We start from the raw sequence: 20408 nt of genomic DNA, 5'->3' as shown, positions 1-20408 counted from the left end.
CCCTAGATGCAGTGGCACGCGAAGGCGTCTGGGACACAGAGTTTCTGTGCAATTCTTGGGGAGAAAGGAGAACCTTGGAACTCGGACTTCCGGGAAGATGCTGCACATGCGCGTCGCGGCCTGTGCGCGTGCCCGCGCTTGCGCTGGGCCACTGCGCCGTGGTGACTTCCTGCAGGTCTGGTGTGTCGAGGCTACCTTCCCTCCCGCAGCCTTTGCGTTCGCTAAGCTGGAGTCGTCGAGCCTGCGGTGCCGAGGCTGGAGCTTCCGGGGCGGCAGCGAACACACTCGGCTGTGCGGGCCGGGGAGGCCTAGCGGGAGCTCGGCGCGGAGGCCGACAGGGGCAGCGGGGACGCCTGCTCGGTGAGGCCCGAAGGCGCAGAGCGATCGGGGCTGCGGGAGGGATGCTGGGCACAGATGGTGCCCAGTCAGTTCACCCGGGCACCCCGCTGTCCCCAGCTTGCGGCGCCTGGGAGGGTCGAGGTGATCGGGCTTGCAGCGGGCAGCTGCATCGCTTTGGGCTGCATGGTCAGTCCCGAGGACAGTGTGCAGGCACTGAAGAACTCAAGGGCTCCAGATTCCCACGGTGTCACTCAGCGTCCATCAGCACCCTTGCTCTGTCTGTGGGTCCCCCCGAGTCTGCCCTTGAGGCGTCGTAATGGTCTAGTGCTCAAAATCTGCTTTTACTTCTTTTTGCTCATGAAGGAAGACTGAGTCTGCGACAGGTGTGAGACTTAATCAAGGTTGTGTTGAAATGAGTGCCATTGTCTTCTAGTTTCTTCCCTTAGTCCCTTTTTAAGATATGCAGCAGTAACCAAGTTTAGTTGGATAGTTTGAAAACAAACCAGGCTTTATATCCCTGTTTGTCGAACGTCTGTCCATCTGGACCATTTTTCCTTTTTGTGTTTTAATTTTTTTGAGGCGTGGATTCCGTGTGGCACATATTGTTCTGGTAGTGGGTGATCTCTCCTCCCCGCCCCCCCCCCCCCCCCCCCCCCCCCCCCGTCTCCGCCTCCAGAGAGTTGGGATGGCAGCATGTATGTCACCTCATGGAACATGGATCCCAGATATATAGTGCCCAGAATCCTCATTCACTGTGACATTTTGCAACAGTTTGAATAGGAAATAAGTAACCCTTTCCGCCCGCCCCCCCTCTACCTTTACACCAAATGCCCGTGGATAAAAAGAAGGCAGCGGTAGTGTTCATCATAGAACTGTACCCGCCCGCCCCCACCCCCAATGCCACCTGTTGGAGTTAGGTTTGTGATTTCCTTCCTATCACCTCTGCAGTGTGTGTAAGCTGCGATTTCGCTTGGTGGTTCCCAGGCGAGAGACATGTCCCTGTGTAGACCAGTTAACCTCCGATTTCAGTGAGCTTTTCCTCCAGCAGGTCAGTCAGCAGTGTCTACAGTTCCTCAAGAGGAGGAGAACATGAGCAGATCAAAGGTAAGTTTTTCCCGTTTGTAAATTTTTTTTTTTTTCTGGCTCCTTTGTAATATATTTTGGGAGACTTACAGGAAGGTCTGTTCTTGACTGGTAGTGGAGTGGCGGTTCACGACCCTCTCTAAAGGGATCTGACGCCCTCTTCTGGCATGCAGGTGTACTTGCAGCAGAGCATCCATACATATATCTTAAATCTTAAGTCCTTTGCTTCTGTAGCTGGCCTGTCCTTTGAGTTCCTCTTGGGTCAGATCCTGTAGTCTCTGGCACTTAGCACCTCATTGTAAAACAGCAGGGGACTCAGTAAAAGACTAGTTGCTACAGCCTCCTCCCTCTTGTCCAGATGCCTCTTGCTTCTCAGGCTAGAAGGATGCTTGGAGCAATAAACTTCTATCTAACTAGAAGAAGAGACTCATGCGTGCAGAAAGAAAAACTTTTACACAAGCAAATATGGATTAAACGCACATAAATTCATATACAGATTCATGCACACATATTCATAATTCTCTATTTGAACCAGTTGGACCCAGCTTACATACTATCTCATAATTACATACTTAGACACACATAAATATGTATGACCAGTGCAGAAAAAACTCACTCATTCTGGATGAAAAAAAGCTTCAATCTTGATTGCATAGAGAAAGAAAAAGCTTCTACCTGTTTATTGCTAAATAAATTAAACCCAAGTCTGTAAGGAGAAAGCTTTGTTCTTTTTAGAAAGACTAAGCCTGCCTTGCCGTTAAGAAAAGGCCTGTTCTGCCCCCTGGTAAGGAGAAGCCTGCCTGCCCCTTCTGCCTCTCTGCAGAACTCTTTACTTCTGCATTCTGTGTATTGCTCTCTTAATTTTTTATGTTACCTTATAATTTCTAAAGTATTCCACTCTGCATTCTCCTTCTAATCTTGCTCTGTCCTCCTGCTCTAATGTCACAATGCTCTTGTTCTCCATGCCTCTCTCCCAAAGCTTTCTCTCCAGTGTTACATCCGCAGTGTAATCTTTCCCAATCATTTGTACTTTTCCTAGGAGAATAGATACATGGTTTTTCCAAGTATCCTTAAAAAAAAAAAAAAGTTCACAGAAGTTCAAACATGAATTCAAATCATAAATTGAATAAGAAGTTTACAACAGAGAATGTTTACATGCATATACATTAAGATGGCTAAACATTGGTCATCTATCAACAGTTCTACAGGTTCGTGGAGATTTGGAGACCATAACTAAGTTATCATTGAAGTTTTGTATAGATAACCGCAGTCAACATTTTATCTTCTGTCCTTGCACTATAGTCTATCCTCAGTTCCCTTTCCATGACCTTTGGTTAATTGTTTTGCCACCTCTTGAAATGTGCTCTTAAGTTGTAGATGCCTGCTTGCTATCTCAGAAGCAGTTAACTGGCGACACTTGAAGACTGGCAGAGTTTCCATTGCAGTTTTGACACCAGAAAGGACTTAACAGCAGTCCTATTATAAAGGAGCTTAGTAATTACTAATATAATTTTAGGAATTCTTATAGGATCATCATGAAGAATTAGGGAAACATCTATTTGACTGTCTGGCATCATTATAAGATAGTACATCTTTGTTGTTCTGCAGAAATCTGCTCAGAAGTGTGGGCCAATACCTACTGATAGTTATATATGTTTAATAATAACAGGAAAAGCATATTAATATCAGGAATCTCTCCTAAGATGAATTTCTCCTTGGTGTTGCCTAAAGGAGCAAATCCATCATAGATTGTACTGCACGGGGGAACTGTCCCAGGAAGGCGACCTGAGAGCTTTTAGCTCCTGGCAGGGTCCCCTGGTATGCCTCCTATGGTTTGTTTGTTTGGGTTTTTTTTTTTTCCTTTTTTTTTCTTTCTTTCTCTCTTCCTTCCTTTCTTTCTTTCTTTTTTTTACTTTTAGAAACTGGGCTGTTTATTCGTTGTTTCAAAGTTTGGAGTCTGTCCCCCTTGTTTTATCTTTGAAGTAGTTTTTAGAACTCCTTGCATGCTTTGTGAAATTGGTGGTTTTTACAGAAAGATTAATTAGATTGTGTCCGTTCATTTTTGTGGTGGTTTTTTGAGACTGGACCTCATGCAGCTTAGGCTGGCCTCCAGAATGCTTTCGTAGCCTAAGGATGGTCTCCATTCTGATGAGCTCCTGCTGCCTCTGCGTCTTCAGTGCTGGGATCACAGGCGCACACCACCGTACCTGGCTTGTCCGTATCTTCGGCAAGGCTGCTGCTGTCGCCTTAGCTGCTTTCCAGTTTGCGTTTTGAAAACTGACCTTGACGAGAGCAGCTTGAAGGAGAAAGGGTTTCTTCTGCTCACAGCGGCAAGGTGCAGTCCACCATGGTGGGAAGGGCAGCACACGCTTACTTTGAGGAAGCTGAAAATTTATATATTTTCTGAAGTCAGGAAGGAAAGAGGAAGGCATGCCCACCATGATGGACAGTACTCTGGAACATAGATTCATAGAAAAGTTACAGAGAAACAAAAGAATTATACAAAGAAATCTTTCGTTCCGTTTGCTCTAAAGTTGCATTTTTTTAAACAGTTTTTAAAAAATTTGTTTTGTATGTGCCTACATGTGTGCATGTGTGTGGTCCAGTATGCACATGAAGGTCAGAGCACAACTTGTGGGAGTCCGTTCTCTCCCTCCATACAGGTCCATAGAACTATGGAGTCATACATACAATTATAAAGTCTCATACATAGAATCATAGTCTTATGCATAAACAAATCACAGGGTTTCATACAGTGAGTGCTCAGCCCACCTTGTCTTTGTATGGTCCAAGATCTAAGCCAAGGGAATGAAGCCGCACATGGTGGGCAGGCTGTCCTGCCCCAGTTTACCTCATCAAGAGACTCCCCCACAAGAATGACTAGCCCTTGGTCTATTTCTCCAGCAATTCAGGGTCTCATCGTATTGACCACTGAGATGAACCATCAGTAGAGGTGGTGAGTCCACAGAGGAGAGTAGTTTGCTCAACTTAGGGAAACAAAAAGCCTGTCCAGTGTGGATAGCGTTGAATGGATGTCCTGGTTTGTCTGATGCAGTCTTGGATTGGATCTATATTCCTAATAATTCCATGTAGATGGTCTTTTATCTCATACAGAGATTTTCTTTTAAACAGTGCATCTGTGATCTTATCACACAGCTGTCCAGGGAGTCCTGTGCTTTAACCATGAGCCCCATGAGATAGCTCTGCAAGGACTCTGCTGGAGAGTCTGCTGTTTGTTTTGGCTGCAGACCAGTATCCCCTCTATAAAGTTATATGATTCAAGGCTGTGGTTTCTCTTCTCCGTAACTCTCCTCTGTACCTAAAAGGTAGCACTGAGAAATTCCTATGACTGGAATCTGCCTTCCACTGCTCTTAGAAGAATGGAATGGGGTTTTCTGCTTCTTTTTTTAAATATGTATTTATTATTTTTGTGTTGATAATTTGTGTGCCTTTTTGAGTTTCTGTGCCCCGTGTGCATGTAGGAGCTCACAGAGGCCAGAAGAGGGCGCCAGAGCTCTATAACTGGAGTTACCAGGCAGTTGTAAGCTGCCAAACATGGGCCCAGGCTGGGAACCGAACTCAGGTCCTCTGCAAGAGCAAGAAGCACTCTAACATGGGTGAGCCATCATGCTAACCCCAGGACTTTGGTTTTTGAATTGGGAAGATAATCATGTGTAGTTAGTAACTCCTAATTTAAAGTTGGCCCTCCCTGTCACTGTCAGAAGCTGCCTGCAGGAAAGTGCCGCCTTGGTGTCTTTCCACCTCCCTTTCTGCCTGACCTCTACGTCCTGGTGCTTGTCAGTCTGTCCCTTTTCTGAGCCCCTACCTTTCCTTGTGTGTCTTACTCTAGTAACACCTTTGGGCTTGATTCTATTCTCTTTTTTTAATGTTACATGTTATTACATGTTTGCATTGAAAGCTGAAATAAAGTCTACAAATGCAGTTGGCTTTCAGACGAAATATGCAGAGCTCAAGGAGCTGAAATCTGGGCCAGCAGATGACTCAGCGAGTAAAGGCCCACTGCCACCACACCTGACAACTTGAGTTTAATCCCCTAAACCCACACGGTGGAATGAGAGAACCGAACCGCCTGCCAGTTTTCCTCTGAGCCCCACATTTGGTGCCACAACTTGCTAAAATAAATTTCCTAAAATCCAAAACAGGGCAAAAACAGTGTGACAGTGGCAGGAAAAGAAGCAAGGCCTGAGTTGGGAGTGTTCCACCATAAAGGGACCCAGAAGGACTGCCACAAAGGGGACAAAAGACGGTGACAGTGCAACAGATGCATGTGTCTGTTACGTGTGTGCGTGTCTCCTCCTCGGGCTCTCAGGCTCTTGAGAGCAGAAATGCTGTTTTGCATATCTTACAACCCTTCCAACTTCCAAAGTCCAGTTGAAAACTGGGAACTCAACTCCGTTTCATTTCATGTAGCTGTGATAAAATATCCTGAGAGGCAACCTGAGGGAGAAGGGTTTGCTTAGCGCACAGTTCCAGGTTATGATCCCCAACTCTGGATGTCAAGTCAGCAAAGATATTAAGCAGCTTCTCATGTTACAGCCACGGTGAAGAGCAAAGGGCACTGAACTAATGTGTGCTTGGTAGCGCTCAGCTTGCTTTCTCTACTCTTACAGAATGCAGGACCTCTGTCCAGGGAATGATGCCACCCACAGTGGGTGGGTCTTCCCACCTCAGTTAGCATAAGAAACACTGTGCCACAGGCTAACCTGGTTAGACAGTCCCGATTGCGCCCCCCCGTTCCCAGATGACCCTAGGTTATGTCAAGTTGACAGTTACCTGTCACATCAGAGCTTTGCTTTTGCTTTTGTTTGCCAAGACAACGTGTTTACAATACGATGCTGAGATTTACTGCAACAATGCGGTTTGTTTCCCTTCCAGGCTCTGTAACATAAAGTAAGGCATGCAGTGTTCACGGTTAACTGGACCAGCGAGCTCGGGTGCCCGCTCTGTGTGATCTATCTGATTCTGATCGTGTCGTTGCAGGGCCCACTGTCATTCAAGGATGTGGCCGTGGCCTTCTCCCAGGAGGAGTGGCAGCAGCTGGACCCTGAGGAGAGGACGACATACAGGGATGTGATGCTGGAGACCTACAGCAACCTCGTCTCCTTGGGTGAGGACCACTTGCTTCCTAAACACTGTGAATTTAAAATGGTTTGTCTTGGAGTTTGAAGGAACAAGTGCTGACCCTCCGTCCTTTCGGGCAGCTATCAGGTGTATCTTTACTGCTCCACTGAAAGACCCCACATCTTTCCCCCTTGTGGTACTGGAGATAGAACCCAGAGCCTCCTGCATGTGAGCGGTGTTAGCTACGGCCCGATACACAAAAGGCTCTGGTTTTACTTGGTAAACACAGGCAAGGTGCTATGTAACTTGTGGTGCAGCTCCCTATACCACAGCGGTTCTGCAGCCAGTGAGTCCAAACCCTTCTCCTTTTCCTGCTAACAGGGTATGACGTTACCAAGCCAAACATGATTATTAAGTTGGAGCAGGGAGAAGAGCCCTGGACAGTGGAAGGCGACCGCCATGCTCAGAGGCATTTGGGTGAGTGAATAGAGTGAAATTTTAAAGTCTTCCTTTTTACATTAATCTTGCAGGGGAAGGGGAAGCTGCTGAACCTAGTGCTTTACAGCCAAGGAGATCAGAAGCACGCGGGTTTATTTGTATTTAGAATTAAGGAAAACACCTATGAGGGAAGAAGACAGTAGGTTAGGGAATGTAAGTCTTTCCAACAGAAAGAGTGGACAGAAAGGAGATTAAAGACTGACTGTAGTGAGCATTCACTTTATATCACAAATGTCTAAGCCACGGTGGAGGGGCAAGAAACTTTCATAATGTTTATACTGATGCGTGGGGTCAAAAGGCAAAGGTTTCACTGAATGTGGTGGCTCAGGTCTGTAGTTCCAAAACTCCCGGTAAGGCAGGCAGATTGCTGACAGTTTAAGGCCAACCTGGGCTAAATAAAAACACACTGTTTCAGCCGGGCGTGGTGGCGCACGCTTTTAATCCCAGCACTCGGGAGGCAGAGGCAGGCGGATTTCTGAGTCCGAGGCCAGCCTGGTCTACAAAGTGAGCTCCAGGACAGCCAGGACTACACAGAGAAACCCTGTCTCGAAAAACCAAAANAAAAAAAAAAAAAAAAAAAAAACCACACTGTTTCAAACAAAAACAAAAGCGAAGATTTCAGAAATGACTAAGGTGTGGTCTCCCATGAGACGTAGGCCCATTGTTGTAAGTGCAGAAGTGGCTAAGGTGTAATCTCCCAAGTGATGTGTTACTGTTTGATAGAAATAGCAGTCTGGGCCTGTGTAATCTCCCAAGTGATGTGTTACTGTTTGATAGAAATAGCAGTCTGGGCCTCCCAAACACAGGCCCTACTAAAGCATTTCCTTTTCATATGCCCAATAACTATTTCCCCTGCTCCCCTTTGCTGCGAGTCCTCCCGCCGTGCGTACTCCTGTGTCTGTCTGTCTGTCTGGTGCCCTCTCAGAAACTGTGCTTCCTGCTCAGGCATTTCTTAGGTCAAAGTTGTAAAGATAATATTTGTAACGTAAGGTGCTTGTTTCCATTGTAAATTGATTCTCTTCCCATTTCTTACCCACCCTGCATATACACACACAGATTACAGATTATAAATGAAAGGAGAGGGAGACCTGTGCATTCCTAATTGCTTTTACTCACAGATTGTCAGAAAATCCGACGTTTAGGTAGCTTGTATACTCATGCTGACAGCATTTGTTCCATCTCACTCCTTTTCAGAAATCAGTAAAGTTTATGACCCCAGAGAAGGAATTGAGGAAATTGGCGAGAAACATCTGCAGTGCGGTGATGACCCGCACTGCTGGAGAGCTGAGAAGGGGGCTGCTTTTGATGAAGCCTACACCCTCGAACCAGCCCTCATTTCCCCCAGCTCAGGTGCTCATAGCTGTGTGTCCTGTGGGGAGACCCTGGAGTCGGTTTCAGAACTAATTAGCAGTGACGGACGCTATGCACTGGAGAAGGCCAGCATGTGTTTTGAGTGTGGGAAAGCATTCGGAGAAAGCCTTGAAGACTTTAACCAAGATGAGGGTAACTCCTCTCAACACGATGAAAATATTTTGCAGAAAGTCACCATTTTGGAGAAACCCTTTGCTTATGAGTGCATGGAAGCCTTAGACAGTGAAAGTGTTTTCATGGCTCCTGAGAGAGCTTACATGGGGGAGAAGCCCTATGACTGGGGTGACTCTGGACCAGACTTCATCCAGATGTCGGACTTCAGTACATATCCGAGATCACAAATGGAACTGAAGCCCTTCGAATGTACAGAGTGTGGGAAGTCCTTCTGTAAGAAGTCCAAATTCATCATCCATCAGAGAGCTCACACAGGAGAGAAGCCGTACGCTTGCAGTGTGTGTGGGAAGTCCTTCAGTCAGAAGGGAACGCTCACTGTCCATCGGAGATCACACTTGGAGGAGAAGCCCTATAAGTGTGATGAGTGTGGGAAGTCCTTCTGTCAGAAGTTACACCTCACACAGCACCAGAGAACTCACTCAGGAGAGAAGCCCTATGAATGTAGCGAGTGCGGGAAGTCCTTCTGCCAGAAGACGCACCTCACTCTCCACCAGAGGAACCACTCGGGCGAGAGGCCCTACCCATGTCATGAATGTGGGAAATCCTTCTCCCGGAAGTCTGCCCTCAATGACCATCAGAGGACACACACAGGAGAGAAGCTCTATAAGTGTAACGAGTGTGGGAAGTCCTACTACCGGAAGTCCACCCTCATTACACACCAGAGGACACACACAGGGGAGAAGCCCTATCAGTGTAGTGAGTGTGGGAAGTTCTTCTCTCGGGTGTCGTACCTCACCATACACTATCGGAGCCACTTAGAAGAGAAACCTTACGAGTGTACAGAATGTGGGAAAACCTTCAATCTAAACTCTGCTTTCATTAGGCACCGGAAGGTCCATGCAGAAGAGAGAGTCCAGGAGTGTGGCGAGTGTGGGAAGCCATCCCTGCTGCAGTGTGCCCCTGATCACACAGGCGACCTAGGAGAGAAGCGCTACAAGTGTAATGAGTGTGGAAAGACCTTCCTTGACAGCTCGGCCTTCCATAGGCACCAGTCCGTCCCCGAAGGGGAGAAAACTTATGAGTGTAATATATGCGGGAGGTCCTTCTCGGATTTGTCATGCTACACTGTGCACTACAGAGGGCATTCCGAAGAGAAGCCCTTCGGCTGCAGCGAATGTGGGAAAACCTTCTCTCATAACTCATCCCTCTTTAGACATCAAAGGGTCCACACGGGCGAGAAGCCCTACGAGTGTTACGAATGTGGAAAGTTCTTCTCTCAGAAGTCGTATCTCACTATCCATCACCGGATCCATTCGGGAGAGAAGCCCTATGAGTGCAGCAAGTGTGGGAAAGTGTTCTCGCGGATGTCGAACCTCACCGTACACTACCGAAGCCATTCAGGAGAGAAGCCGTATGAGTGCAACGAGTGTGGGAAAGTCTTTTCTCAGAAGTCGTACCTCACCGTGCATTACCGGACTCATTCAGGAGAGAAACCTTATGAATGTAACGAATGTGGGAAAAAATTCCACCACAGATCAGCCTTCAATAGCCATCAGAGAATTCATAAAAGAGGCACTGTAAATGTACTCAATGTAGAAAAGCTCTGACATGCCAAGGATTTTTTGGTTTTGGTTTTGGTTTTGGTTTTTTTGAGACAGGGTTTCTCTGTGTAGCCCTGGCTGTCCTAGAACTCATTCTGTAGACCAGGCTGGCCTCAAACTCAAAAATCCGCCTGCCTCTGCCTCCCAAGCGCTGGGATTAAAGGTGTGCGCCACCACTGCCCAGTGACATCTCAATTCTTAAGAAAAGCATTTGGTTATAGTGAACATTGGAAGTCCAATAGGTAGTCAAGGGTGGACACTCCCCAGTCCCCCCCCTCCCAGTTTTCAATATATGTGGTGCTGGGATTATGGGCCTTTTGCATGCTATAGACATTCTGCACTGAGCTGTATGGCAGCCATTCACGAGCTGAACATCCACGCTCTGGAGTGCGGAGTCCTAAAACAAAGTCCATTTTAACATGAGTTTTCAGAGAGGAATCTGTAAAGAAACCACCCGTGACCGTATGATTCATGGGACGCTAGGTCCCCTTTACAGGAGTGAACCTTTGAAAGTATTTAATATTTATTTTTATTTAAATCGTATTTACATATCAGGGAGTTCTGCTGTGAGCTGTCAGCTCCTGAGTCTAACTCGCCTTGGAAACGCACACTAAAAGCCATATTTCTGATGTTACAACGGGTGTTTGTGGAAAAGATGCAAGAAGCTATGAGTTCCGAATAAACTTATAAAGTGAAGTCATGAAGCCAGCAGTTGAGCATGAGGGCGACTGGAAACGCGGCACTTCTGCTGCTCTGGACACGCCACTGAGCAGTCTCTATGCAATGTTTGCCACTCTCGGCTTTGACTCGTTGGTGAGAAGGATTAAAATGGCTGTTACAGTGGGTACGTGGGTGGGATGTGCTAGCCGAGAGCGGGGTTCATAGCTTTCTACGTCGGTGCTTACCAGTAGAGTGGTTTTTGTAAAATATTTTCAACTGGAATTGAGCAAAAAAAATTTTTAAAATACTATTTTGATAAGCCATGCTGTCCAGTGTTGTGTTGCTGTGAAGAGGCCCTATGGCCATGGGAATTCTTGGAAAGGAAAACATTTCATTGGGGCTGCACTGTGATGGTGGGGAGCATCATGGCGGCATGCAGGCAGACACGATGCTGGAGAGGTAGCCGAGTGCCACATCTGGATCCACAGGCAGCAGGGAGAGAGAGACTGGGCCTGACTTGAGTGTTTGAAAACCCAAACCTACCCCCTAGTGACACACTTCCTCTAGCAAGGCAACACCTATTCCAGCAAGGTCATACCTGGTGCCACTTCCTAATGACCCAAGGTCCAAATCTATGAGCCTATGGTGGCCATCCCTACCCAAACCACACATGCATACATAACTCGGGGTTGCTTGTGGCCATTTCACTAGAAGAGTGTATTACTATAAATATGTCGTCATTTCTGTTTCTTGCCTCCTATTTCCAGGGCTTTAGAACACAGTATTCATCTACCAGACATTTTCTGGTTGATACTTTTTGGCATAATCCCTTGCTAAAAAGAGTTTGGCTACCTACCGTTTCTCCATGTGAGAATCCCGAGCAAGGAGTTTAAATCAATAATCACGATCCTCTTCTGATTGCCAGTCCAGTCGCCTCTCATTGCCCACAGTAGATGCGTCCCAGGACCCCCTGTTCAATACCTGAAGCGAAATAGTCCCAAACCATGAGTACCATGGTTCTGCAGCACTTTAAGGTTGTCGCTGAGACGGCTGCTTAGCGGTGGACAAGTCGTGAATGCAATGTGGAATTCCTGACACTCGGGTGAGATTTCATAGATGTCGACTGACACCTCAGGAGTTGAGGGCTGAGGATAGGTTCCGTGGGAAGGCCCTTGCCCAGATGGCATGCATGAGGCCGTGTTTAATTTCCAATACTCCTCTCCCCAGGTATTGTTAATCCGTGTCCGCTTAGTATGTTTGCACTGTGATTAGCAGCCCGTCCCACAGATAACTAAGACTACAGAAAGTCAGGCTTGAGGTTAGGAGGAGACCCTACCATAACTTGATTATAGAGGTTATGGGGCCGACCCCAGATGAACCAGATGCAGATGCTTGTTCCGTAAATAGTGGTCGACCAGACCCAACCTACTCCAGGAATACAGAGAGAGCTGAATATCTTAACAGTCAGGAAGAAAATCCATGTGGAAAACTTAGCAGAGCATGGAGAAGAACCCCCTTGGTTAGACAAAAGGTCTAACCAAGCTACTCTGGGCGCCAGAACAGTGTAATATTGACACTTACTAAAACATGGCCTACCACCAGTGCTCTTACGTGACGCTGGACAGGAAGCCCTGGCCAGTCCAGGGGATATTCAGATCACAGTTAGAAATAATGAGGAAGCTGAACAAGGGCCTTGCATACAAGGCCATTTTTATAACACTGAAGGTTTCAAGAAAATAAAAAGCATAAATTATTTTGAGAGCAATGCCTATTTAAAACACTCCTCAAGTGCCTAAGGAAAAATTCATTTTTCGAGAATTATGTCTAGGAAAAAAACAAAATGTGGCCACACAGTAGGGCCTCTTGTGGTTTTCAAGAGAAGCTCGAGGGATGTCAGTTTCCCTGTAAGCCCATGTGCCATGGACTCTCAAACCTAGTTATTTCATGGAAATGAGCATGCTGAGTCTGAGACATAGAGCCAACAGATTAATAATTCCTGAAGCTAACTTGTAAAATAGAAGGGCTGGGGTGTAGAGGCTGGAGAGAGAGACAGCTCAGCAGTTAGAGTGTGTGCATTCTTGCAGAAGGCCTGAGCTCAGCTCCTAGCATCTACATGAGACAGCTCACAACCACCTGTAACTTCAGCTCCAGGGCATGCAACATACTCTTTTCATGTACATATACAATACACACAAAAGTGTGGTTTTTTAAAAAAAAAATTAAAAATTGATTGTGGTGACTTCAGGCCTGTAATTCCCGCACAGAAGAGGCAGGAAGTGCTGTGACTTCAAGACTTGGGTGACAAGAGCGTGTATGTAGTGAGACGCTGAATCAAAACAGAATAAAGCAATTGCTACTCACTAGTGTTGAAATGTTGTAAAGCCATAGACAGTATGGCATAAGAGTAAATTGACCATGAGAATAGAATATTACTCAGGTCCTGGAAATGTGGGTCATCTGTCTTAGCAAGTGACACTTAAGAGGCAAAGATAACACTTCTGTTTGATGTTTTGTCAGTTGTGTGTATAATGAACAGTAAAACCAAATTAGGCCGTTTGTTTATGAAGTGTGAAATAATGTGAGAGTAGGAAGGGCATACATGGTGATCATTCGTAGTGAGCCAGCACTGAAGGGCAGAGGCAGATGGAGTCAGCTGGATTCACAAAGCAAGTCCCAGGCCAGTCAGGACTGTGTAGTGAGACCTTGCCACACACACAAAAAAACTTAGGGGGTTTTGTGCTTTTAGTGCAGGCAGTGTTCTAAGCAAGATTGAGAAGGTTTTAAAGCATAAAGGTTTAATTGAATTATACTGAATTGAATTTGTGGTTAGTAAGACACAATTAAGAAAGTAGAGGGTAGGGAACAGCGACTGCTCATTGCTTGGGCATCTCTTAACCACCTGTAACTCCAGTTCCACACCCAGCAACACCGGTCTCTGCATCCACCTGAACATACGCAGACACAATTTTCAATAATCCTTAAGTGAGTGGGATGGGCTGGAGAGATGGTTCAGCATTTAAGAGCACTTGCTGCTCTTCCAGAGGACCTCAGTTAAGCTCTTAGTACCCATGATAGGTGGCTCACAACCATCTCTAACTCAACCTCCAAGGGGTCTGACACCCTCTTCTGGTCTCTGTGGACATCTGCACTCTTGTGTGCATCACACACGTGACATTAAGAATACATCATTTTGGGGCTGAGAGATGGCTCAGAGGTTAAGAGCACTGACTGCTCTTCTGAAGGTCCTGAGTTCAAATCCCAGCAACCACATGGTGACTCACAACCATCCATAATGAGATCTGATGCTCTCTTATGGTGTGTCTGAAGACAGCTACAGTGTACTTACAATCAATCAATCAATCAATCTTTGAAGAGAGCTATAATAAATAAATAAATTAAAAAAAAAGAATACATCATTTTAAGTTTAGGAAAAGGGGAAGGTTGACTATTCTTGCAGTTCATATGGTGAGGAAAAGGTATCGGTAAATTTTTTCAGTAAGGAGGCAGTTAGTAAATACTGTGGTTTTTGTCCCAGTTAGTAAATACTGTGGCTTTTGTCCCAGCACTGTTGCTTAGCTTTCCTCCTGTAATTGGCAGGCAACCCCATATTGTACACAGACAATGGTGTATGGCTATTTCCCACTGGGCTATTATTCACAAGCATAAGGACAGTCAGAAGCAGGCCTAGAGCTCCTGGTTTCCTGGGATTTTATCTGGAACATATAAAGAACACCTAATCAGTAGGAGGAGAATATAAGCAAAAGACATCCACATCACGAGAGGAAAAAAATGACTATATAGCAATACATATATGAGAAGATGTTTTATCTCAATTATCAAGGGGACTGTAGATTAAAAACCCAACCACTGAGATCTGTGGGATGCTTGCATAGTCCTATGACCTGAGCCTATGGTAGAAGGAAGAAACCTAACTCCTTTGGTCTCTTCTGGGTTGCACACATGGTATGGCACAGGCATCTCCACACTTATACGTTATACACAATCATTTAAAACCCATTCACTGAAATAGTTAAACTGGAGGCAAAACAAAACAAAACAGGTATTTGCAAGAATGTTTCAACAAGAATTTTCAACAGCAAGAATCTCAACATGAATTTTTAAAAAGTAGATATTTTTAATTTGTGCATATGTGTGTGTGCCACGTGTGTGCAGGTGCCTTTGGAGGACAGAAAGGGGTATTGGATCCCCTGAGACTGGAGTTACAAGCAGCTATGAGCCTCCTTACATGGATGCTGAAAACACCCTACCTAGCCACCCCTCCAGCCTGGAACAGGACAGATGATAAACCACTTTGGAAAAGTTTAACTTAAGCCTTGTCTTGGTTAAGGTTTCATTGCTGAGAAGGGACACCATGACCAAGGCAACTCTTATACAGGAAGACATATAATTGGGGCTGGCTTACAGTTTCAGAGGTTCAGTCCATTACCATCATGAAAGTATGCAGATAGACATGGTGCTGGAGGAGCCGAGAGTTCTACATCTTGATCCAAAGGCAGCTAGGAGGAGACTGTCACACTGGGCATAACTTGAGCTATACATGAGACCTTAAATCCCACCTCCACATGACACACTTCCTCCAACAAGGCCACACCTCCTAATAGTGCCATTTCCTCTGGGCCAAGCAAAAAAACATGAATCTATGGGGGCCGAACCTGTTTAAACCACCACAAGCTTGTAATTACCCTTTTACTCAAGCCAGGTAGAAACACACACACAGGCACACACTAATACACTAAAAATATACATAATATGAAACTTCAAAAGAAAACACATCCCAGAAGGCTCAAGGCTCACATATGGACTGGGACGAACAGATTGGAGGAGTTTATTCCCATGGTGGAATCCTGTTGCACAGTGGGAGAAGATGGAGTCGGAACAGCCACATAGCTGAATAAAGAAGCCTGGGCACTCATGAGCACATGGTGTGATTCTCTGCAAAGGATAAAACCAGGCAAAACACCGCACGCTCAGCAGCACACCATTGACAAGAGCTGAGGCTTACAGGGGTTATGTATCCGGTTCTTGTGGTTGCCTGTGTATAAAGCTGGCATTGAACAACCCAGTGTGTTCTGTACTATGCTGTTCTCTGCATCCATGGGACCCTTTGATAAAGAGGATTTAAAAGTTCACAACTGACTAGCCCTTGTTACCTGCCACACACCCTACCTCTCACTGTCTTCAGACATGACACACCACAAGAGGACATCAGATCCCACTACAGATGGTGGTGAGCCACCGTGTGGTTGCTGGGATTTGAACTCAGGACCTCTGTAAGAGCAGTCAGTGCTCCTAACCACTGAGCCATCTCTCCAGCCGCGAGTGGTGAGTTTTTATAGCTTTACAGGACCCTTCTTCACGGTCACTTTAGCTTTGGTGGCATCTGCTGTGATGTTCTGCCCCAGGCCCTTGAAGCCTTACCACCATCGTATATTTTAAATAAAATATTTGAAAAAGTCCAAGGGCCAGTAAATCTTTCTTCATTCACATGTTAACACACACAATGTGTTCGCTACTGTGAAACCTGTCTGGATGCACTCTTCAATATAGAAGCTAATGTGTCTTCTTTTGTTTTCTATCAAATTGGGGGGTTTTGGTGGTGGTGGTCTTCTGTTTTGTTTTGTTTTAGAGTCAGGGTCTCACTCTGTAGCCCTGGCTGTCCCAGAATCCTGTAATCCCAGCATTGAAGTGGGTGGAGACAGGAGGATGGCCGGGTTGCTGGTTACATGTTCAGCTGAAAAGCATGCACTCCAGGATCCAAGGAATTTGGTGAAGAAAGAGGAGGCTATCGGAATCTGCCCTCTGGCCACTTCATGAACACATAGAGACGACAGAAAGAAGGATGGACTCCATGTATGCAAAAGAGACGAAGAATGGACAGGAGCAAGGGCCCATGGGCACCAGAGTTTTGGCAGTGGCGAACTGGGTCTGCAATGGGCCAAAGAGCCCATGGTCAGCCAAGATGCATTTCTCAGCGAGAGGGTGTGGCCAGCAGGTGGAGAAGGCTCTGAATTTTAAGGAGTGGGTGTGACTATGTTTTAAGGGCGTGGCCATTGTATAAAGGAGCAGTTCAGTAGTAGGCAGGTAAGACTTGGGTTGAAGGGTGTGATCAGAGTGGGCGTGCCAGCTCATGTTCGAAGGGCGTGGCTCTGGGTGCGGGGCGTGGCCAGGACTTGCAAACTGACTCGAGGAGACCCTTAGTTCCAGAGCCACAACTGTCCGCACCTGACAGTTCTTGGGGACCTGGAGACCGTTGACCAGGCTGAGGGCTGACACAGGGCACCTCGGAAGTGAGAAGGTGGGCTTCCCAGTACCAGAGAGGAATGGACGTGGCATGCAGAAGCGGGAGGGAATAAAAGCCACCTGGGTAGGGAAGTCCTCTGACCAACAGCCCATCCTTTTGCAGCGCCCTGTTCCGGGGTCATGTGGCCACCACTGGTGCTGCTGTTTTTGCTGCTTCCTGCTGCCCATGGCGCCCCCCACCCGGCTGCGGACCTCCAGGAAAACTTTCCAAGTGTACTCGAAGGTTTCCACTGCCCTGTAGCGGGTTGGTGGGTTTGGGAAGAGAGGAGTTTGGGGACCTGCAGAAAGGGAAAGAGGCAGCAGTAGGCAGAGACCAATAGGAACAAAGAATATTGGCGAGGATGCAGAGAATTGGATGGGTGAGTGGTAGAGAGGAAGTCAGTTTGATGGGTGTGCTCTACTACCAGATGCCCCAAAACACCCTTTGGACTCCCAAGAGACCCGCTATGCAATGGGTTGCTGTCCATTCCCATGTGCATGGCCACAGCATAGGGGGCCTGGCTGGGGAGCTACCTCTTTTCCTGACAGCACCACGCAGCTAAACTTGCCACTCTTCAACAGAAATCCAAACTGAAGGAGACAGAGGCATGTGGAGGGAAGACAACCCGTTCGCTGGCTCCCGCTGTCCTCCTGGCTCATGAGGTGGCTTCTGTGTGGTCCAAAAGCTGGGGGCGAGGACCTGTAACCTCATGAGGGCCTGCCAGGCACAGATTTGGAGCTCCACACTCCTCCCAAAACCTTCTGGTCTCCTCCGCGGCCCTTCAGCTGCTGAAGGGGCTGGGGGTGGACACCATTATCCTAGCAGGGGACATATGTGGAACTCACCAGACCCACCTGCAGCACCATTTCAAAATAAAAGTCAAATTTCAAGCTTATTGTGTGTCGCCTCCTATTCCAACCAGCAGAAAAGAGCGACAACACTACGTTCTTCTCAAAGCAGTTTATTCAGGAACCTTTCAATATCATGTATGAATCTCTCTCCAGAAATCAATCTCTCCAGGAAAAAACAACAACCCGCCCTCCCCAATCGCAATCCCTTATATATCCTCTCAACTACGCCCCATCAGCCCAGTCCATGTAACAGCAGTCCATTGGCCAGAATCATCACTTGTCATATGGTCGAATCTTGCATCACGGTGCACCTGCGCAGTTCTCACTATGGATGCGGCTTATTTTCAGGTGTATGAGGAAGTCAGGTGCAAGTCATAAGACTTGGCTGCAGTCCTGGGTGCCATCTTGGGACTGCTGCCACACCTGTTCCTCACAGTTGTGCTCTTTGCTTTTGAAGATCAGTCCCCAGCTCCTGGCCAAGCAGTTCCTCCCAGCTTTGGACCTGGCATTCCCCTGCCCCAGACACTGACATCTGCATGTTCACCTGTGCAGTTGTGTTTGCTGTCTCTGACCACGACCGCTGGTGATTGGCCTTCTCTTCCCACAGTGAGTTGCTCCAGTTTTAACCAGGACCTAGGGAGATGGGGCTGAGTTAGACAAGGTAGCAATTTCTTGCATTTGGGGTTTGGAGACAGGACCTTGTGATGTAGCCCAGGTTGGCCTGGGACTCTCATTCCTCCTGCCTCGGCCTCCTGGGTGTTGAGATTACAGGTGTGTGCCATCATGGCCAAGTCACAGATTGCCTAGTGAAATAACATTGCAGCTGAATCTACTGATTACCCCCACCCCCTCTTGTGTGTTAGGGTTTTACTGCTATGAAGAGACACCATGACCAAGGCAAATCTTGTAAGGACAACATTTAATTGGGAGTGGCTTCCAGAGAGGTTCAGTCCGTTATCATCATGGCAGGAAGCATGGCAGCTTGCAGGCAGCCATGGTGCAGGAGGAGCTGAGAGTTCTACATCGTCATCTGAAGCAGAAGACTTGCTTCCAGGCAGCTAGGATGAGGGTTTTAAAAGCCCAAGCCCACAGTGACACACCTACTCCAACAAGGCCACACCTTCAAATAGTGCCACTTCCTGGGCTAGGCATACTCAAAGCACCGCAACAGGTTCTCTACCACTAAGGAACACATCTAGCTCCTTACTGGGGGGGGGGGGGTTGAGGGGGGTTGGATTAGACAACTGAGCTATACTCCAGCCCCTCACTGGGGGGATTCTAGGCAGCTACATGACAACTGAGCTATAACCCAGTTCTGGGGACAGCATACCATGACAGGGACTGCCCACAGCAGGCCGGAATGGAGGCATCTCAGAAGCCCACGGCAGCTCCTTGTCATGGTATGCTGTCCCATGCAGCACCCCAGCCTCTCACTGGGGAGTGGAGGTTCTAGACAACTGTACTACAATTGAACTTGTACCCGAGCCCTCTAATTTTTACTTTGAAACAGTCTCACTGAGCTGTTCAGCCTTGCCATAAATGTGTCAGCTTCCTGCCTCAGCCTCCTGAGTAGCTGATATCACAGAACCTGTGCCACCAGGCCCAGCTCTTATGGGATATTTGATAGGGAGTCTGAAGAGCAGAGTCTGGACTCCATAGGACAAGCCCCGGTACTGGACTTTGTCACTGATATCATCCAGGCCGTAGAGCAGGCTCCTCATTCCAGCAGCAGATGACCCAGGAGGTTTCAGGAGTTCTGGGCTTAGGCACTGTCTGTGGCCTAAGTTCAATGAGTCTCCTGAGCTCACCTCTCTGTGAGCTCCTGGGCCCAGATTCTGTCTGGAGCTGAGAGATCTCATACAAGTGGGTAGATATGGTAATGATGGCTTGGGGGCCAAACCCATAGAAAATTCTGGGTGGGCCAATGAAATCTTAGCAACAGCCCTGGTATGAGCTGTTCTTGTGCAAACCAATCCATCCATGGGACACAACAGAGGTCTAACTTATGTCTATGAAGTCTGTACTTGGTTGAGGAGTCTTTGAAATCATGTATGAGGTGTCCTATTAGGGTCCTTCATCATCTGGAATTGTGTCCAACCACCTAGAATAAGGAAGGAGTTTGAAGAAAGAAGAAGACACAGACAGATGCCAGGGACCAGCCTTAAAACAAGCTGGAGGCAGGTTGTCTGGCTTTCATTCCCACTGACTATGACAAAAATACTGCCATGCACTCCGGTCGAGTCAGTTTGACAAGCCGAGAGGCTTAAAAGCTACTCATGAGGCAAAAGAGTTTCACAGAAACTCGCTCCTGGAGTCTGGCATTCTCTCTAACCCATACATTAATTTTCCATTCCCACGTTAGTCTAGTGTATGGATCCACATGCTCTCTTTTAGTATTATCCTATTATAAGTGCCTTTTAAGATTGAATTCTGACATAGCTAAAGCCTTCTGCCAGTGTTCCAACAGTCCTAGAACGTCCTTGAGCAAGACCATGGGCTTGAAATTCA

General features: G+C 47.0%; 1 protein-coding gene and 1 long non-coding RNA gene across 4 annotated transcripts; both read left to right on the top strand.

Annotated features, from left to right (window-relative positions):
* The first annotated feature begins 120 nt into the window (after positions 1 to 120).
* Positions 121 to 13943, top strand: Rbak (RB associated KRAB zinc finger). Of its 3 annotated transcripts, none has more exons than XM_021161718.2 (5): positions 121 to 360; positions 1388 to 1443; positions 6424 to 6550; positions 6886 to 6981; positions 8197 to 13943. In XM_021161718.2, exons 2-5 carry the CDS (start codon positions 1429 to 1431, stop codon positions 10092 to 10094), a joined length of 2136 nt encoding a protein of 711 aa, XP_021017377.1. In that variant the 5' UTR covers positions 121 to 360; positions 1388 to 1428; the 3' UTR covers positions 10095 to 13943. The 3 variants fall into 3 exon arrangements, with proteins under 3 accessions (XP_021017377.1, XP_021017379.1, XP_029333685.1); XM_021161720.2 differs by having other exon boundaries at positions 1385 to 1443; XM_029477825.1 differs by lacking the exon at positions 1388 to 1443 and having other exon boundaries at positions 8197 to 10167.
* A 2995-nt stretch (positions 13944 to 16938) lies between these two features.
* On the top strand, positions 16939 to 17944 carry LOC110293876. The gene is made up of 3 exons (XR_002377878.2): positions 16939 to 17064; positions 17173 to 17292; positions 17631 to 17944. It is a non-coding gene; the product is annotated as an uncharacterized LOC110293876 (long non-coding RNA).
* The last annotated feature ends 2464 nt before the right edge of the window (positions 17945 to 20408 follow it).

Source organism: Mus caroli, chromosome 5 (assembly GCF_900094665.2).
Source record: "Mus caroli chromosome 5, CAROLI_EIJ_v1.1, whole genome shotgun sequence".
In the NCBI taxonomy this organism is placed as follows: domain Eukaryota; kingdom Metazoa; phylum Chordata; class Mammalia; order Rodentia; family Muridae; genus Mus; species Mus caroli.
The sequence above is the reverse complement of the archived record's forward strand: the minus strand, read 5'-3'. Positions and strand labels throughout refer to the sequence as shown.